The 3,314-nt window shown below is 46.0% G+C and overlaps 1 protein-coding gene across 1 annotated transcript in view; it reads right to left on the reverse strand.

Moving 5' to 3' along the window:
- LOC123156921 (BTB/POZ and MATH domain-containing protein 2-like) overlaps window positions 1-764 on the reverse strand; it is a 1,297-nt gene extending 533 nt beyond the window's left edge. Inside the window, exons 1-2 of the mRNA XM_044575115.1 lie at window positions 676-764; window positions 3-570 (exon numbers count right to left, since the gene is read on the reverse strand). Of these exons, the coding sequence (XP_044431050.1) occupies window positions 3-570; window positions 676-764 (657 nt within the window). The remainder of the gene's footprint in view (window positions 1-2; window positions 571-675) is intronic.
- Window positions 765-3,314: the final 2,550 nt, after the last annotated feature.

The raw sequence follows: 3,314 nt of genomic DNA on the forward strand, positions 1-3,314 counted from the left end.
GCAATGCCGTCTATCTTCACGGTCGTAGAGCCCTGAATAATGTCGCCGAACAGCTGCGCTCTGAAGACCGTAGACCGGGCTGCAAGCACACACCGGTGCGCAGCGATCCTCACGCCGCCAACCTCAAACGTCACGTCAGCACCCTCCTTGCTCCGGAGGAGATTCTTCAAATGGATCGGCATGTCGGACGCTGGCACCTGGATTACCGCGGAAGCCATAGTGCCAGCACCGCCGTCCGCGCTCATGTCCGCCTTGACGTCAAGTACAATGACGTCGTAACGGATGATGAAGCTGTCGTCCTTGAGGTGCGAAGATCTTTCCAACGTAGATCTTCTCATGAAATCTCTGTCTGAGATTACTGGATTGAGACCGAAGTCCTCTATCTCTCTTTCATGGATGTATACTGACTGATCCCACTGAAATTGGTCGATGAAACAGATGGTTGACTGGACCTTCACGGACCGCGGCTGCTCACCATCGCCATGTTTATTCTCATCATCGTCGTCCTCAAGGCCAAGGGAAACCGATATAAACCCGGCGCACTTGGAGTCATAGCCATTAGGGTAGTACCTGAGATACCAGCGGCGGCCTCCAACCAAGAAAGTACGAGACCTGATGTACTGGCCGGTGGGTGGCTTGTTTCTCGAGAAGCCTTCGACGGCGAGCAGGTGGTACCCGTGGGCCGCGCGGGAGTCGATGGGCGACACGGTGGAAGTGCACAGCTTGCCCTCAGCAGTGACGAAGGAGATGCCAGCAAACGCCATATCCGATCGACAAGCAGCCTGGAACGGTAGACAGATCGGTGAGAAACATATATGCGAGGTGAGAACCATAAGGTCGAACAACGGGGAAAGAAGCGTAGAACACTTACCGAGCAATGGAGAATGTAGCAGCAGGGCGGGCCGGAGTGGGAGGGAGGATCAGAGGAGATTGACGTTGAGGGAGGGGTACGCCAGAATTTATATGATTTCTCTCTCGTGCGAAACCTCGTCGTGTTCAGACGTACCTTCGAGAACCGGAATGAACGCGTAATTATTTGTGTTGGTTTTGCTTTCCGATGGGTACTGCATGCAGAGGAGACGGTCGCGTGGCGCGCGATTTGAGATCCATTTCATCAATACGTTCGTTTGTTTCCTTTTCCTTTTTTTGAGGGGACGTTCGTTTTCTTTTCTCAGCTCAGTTTTTTCCTTTTGTGAGCTGTGGAGTAGGGCAAAAGCCCCAATGCTTTTATTTATTTATTATAAATCGTAGCCAAAACAAAAGATACAAAATGTACAAGAGATAGAAGAGATAGTATACTTCATGGAACAGAAGGAGAAACTAATCGAATGAATTGCTTAACCACTATACTTACTCTTCACGTGTTATGGTTTCGGTGAAAAGGTCGTTTTGGATGCCGAGGTGGTGGCTCTGAAAGGTGGACTCCGCGATCGGCTCTCTAGCAAGCGACACTGTAGTGGTGGTGGTGTCTCCTCTTGACTAAATGGGTAGTAAGGGGAGGGGTGGCGGGTGATCCTGGTGTCGTCGTGGCTTATGCGGTGGCGGCTCCCTGGTCTAGATCTGGAGGCCTCACTATCGGAATAAACCTATATGTCGACGGCCTTCTCTATGCCTACAGCTGCGGTCAACATAGATCGATGGAGCTATGCCAACAGCCTGACAAATACCGTCGGCAGAGGGAAGCCGTCGGCACACCTCCATCATATCTATGCCGACGGCAACTGTAGGCATAGAAAGGCCGTCGGCATACCTCGATCTATCTCGACGGCGGTCGTCGACATAGAGGCGACCTAGGCGACCCGGGGATGGACGGCGGGCTGATGCCGTCAGAGCTATGCCAAAGGCCCTAACGGCGGCCGTCGGCATATATTATATATATTTTTATTTAAATCATTTCCTTTTTTGTTAAAATTTGATTAATTTAAATCTGACTTATCTTAAATTAAACATACATAAATTATATGTCGATTTGGGGTGGAATTTTCCCTAGGTTATGAATACCAAGTTTGATTTTTGTTTTTGAGTATGTTAGAAATGTGACCACATGTACTTTTGCATATAAGTCCTTATAATTTGTTAAAATCACAAGTAATTGATACTTGCTCCGATTTTGACAAATTTTATATGTTTTTTCTATCAAAATCTTGAAAGGATTCTGCTCCTATATTATGTTTTCAAATTTGAACAAACCAAAATCATGTTTGCTTCAGATTTACAGAAAACACCCTTTTATTTTGATCTTTTTGTTTATTTTTCATTCCTTGGCCAAACAAGACAGATTCTATATCTACATCCGTCAGATTGTTTATAGGATTTTGATGGAAGGTGTAAACACCGAGCACCCGACTCCGGAGTGTGACCCATTCACGGACAACTTTGCCGCCGACACTTGGAGGAGGGGGGAAGGCAACGTCGGGTCGACCAGGAGGAGATCTAGTGGTTGGTTGGGCCCAGACCTTGTTCTGAGATGTTCCTATGGGCTAACCTATCACAACAAGGTGGGAAAATCCATTGGTCATAAGTCGGCCGGTGAAAGTCAAAGGGGTAGATCTTTGGGCCAACGTGACTAAGGTTAGGGCAGCCTTGGGTCCTCTTACATGTCATGAAGTGTGGTGGCAGGTGTGAACACCCGGCACATGGCTCCGGAGTGTGACCCCGTTCACGCGCCACTAGCATACCCGATACTAATGGCACACCAGGGAGTGCGCCATTAGTATATCACACGGTGCACCATTACTATCTGACTTATTAATGGCCCACCACATAGAAGTGCACCATTACTAACAATTTTTTTCAAATTTTTTTCAGATTTTTTTTTCATTTTTTTTCAATTTTTTTCTTAATCTCGGGTCACTATGGCTTAATCTCGGGCCAATATGCTTAATCTCAAGTCAAATCGCACTAAGTGGTCAAACTTTCCGGAAGGTCACCCATCCTCACACTACTCCAGCCCGAACACGCTTAACTTCGCAGTTCTATCCAACCCCAGCACCACCTCACTTAACAGGCATTTGTTGATATATCTATCATATCAATCCTATTAAACCTTGTTGATGTCTAGGACTTTGTTCATGTTCATGAGTATGATGAAATTTTAAAAAATATTTCAAACTTCCCGGTCATATTATGTATCATTTTTTGAAAAAAAATTCCAAAAAAATAATAATTTCGAAACCAATTTTTTTCTGTTACTAGTGGCGCACCTAGCAAATGGTGCGCCACTAGTAAGTTTGAATTTTTTCCATTTTTCCCCTCTAGATCTTAAAAGCCCCGTAACTTTTTTTGTTAGGTTTTTGAGGATTTTGAAAATGTTT

This window comes from Triticum aestivum, chromosome 7B, assembly GCF_018294505.1.
Source record: "Triticum aestivum cultivar Chinese Spring chromosome 7B, IWGSC CS RefSeq v2.1, whole genome shotgun sequence".
Taxonomy (NCBI): domain Eukaryota; kingdom Viridiplantae; phylum Streptophyta; class Magnoliopsida; order Poales; family Poaceae; genus Triticum; species Triticum aestivum.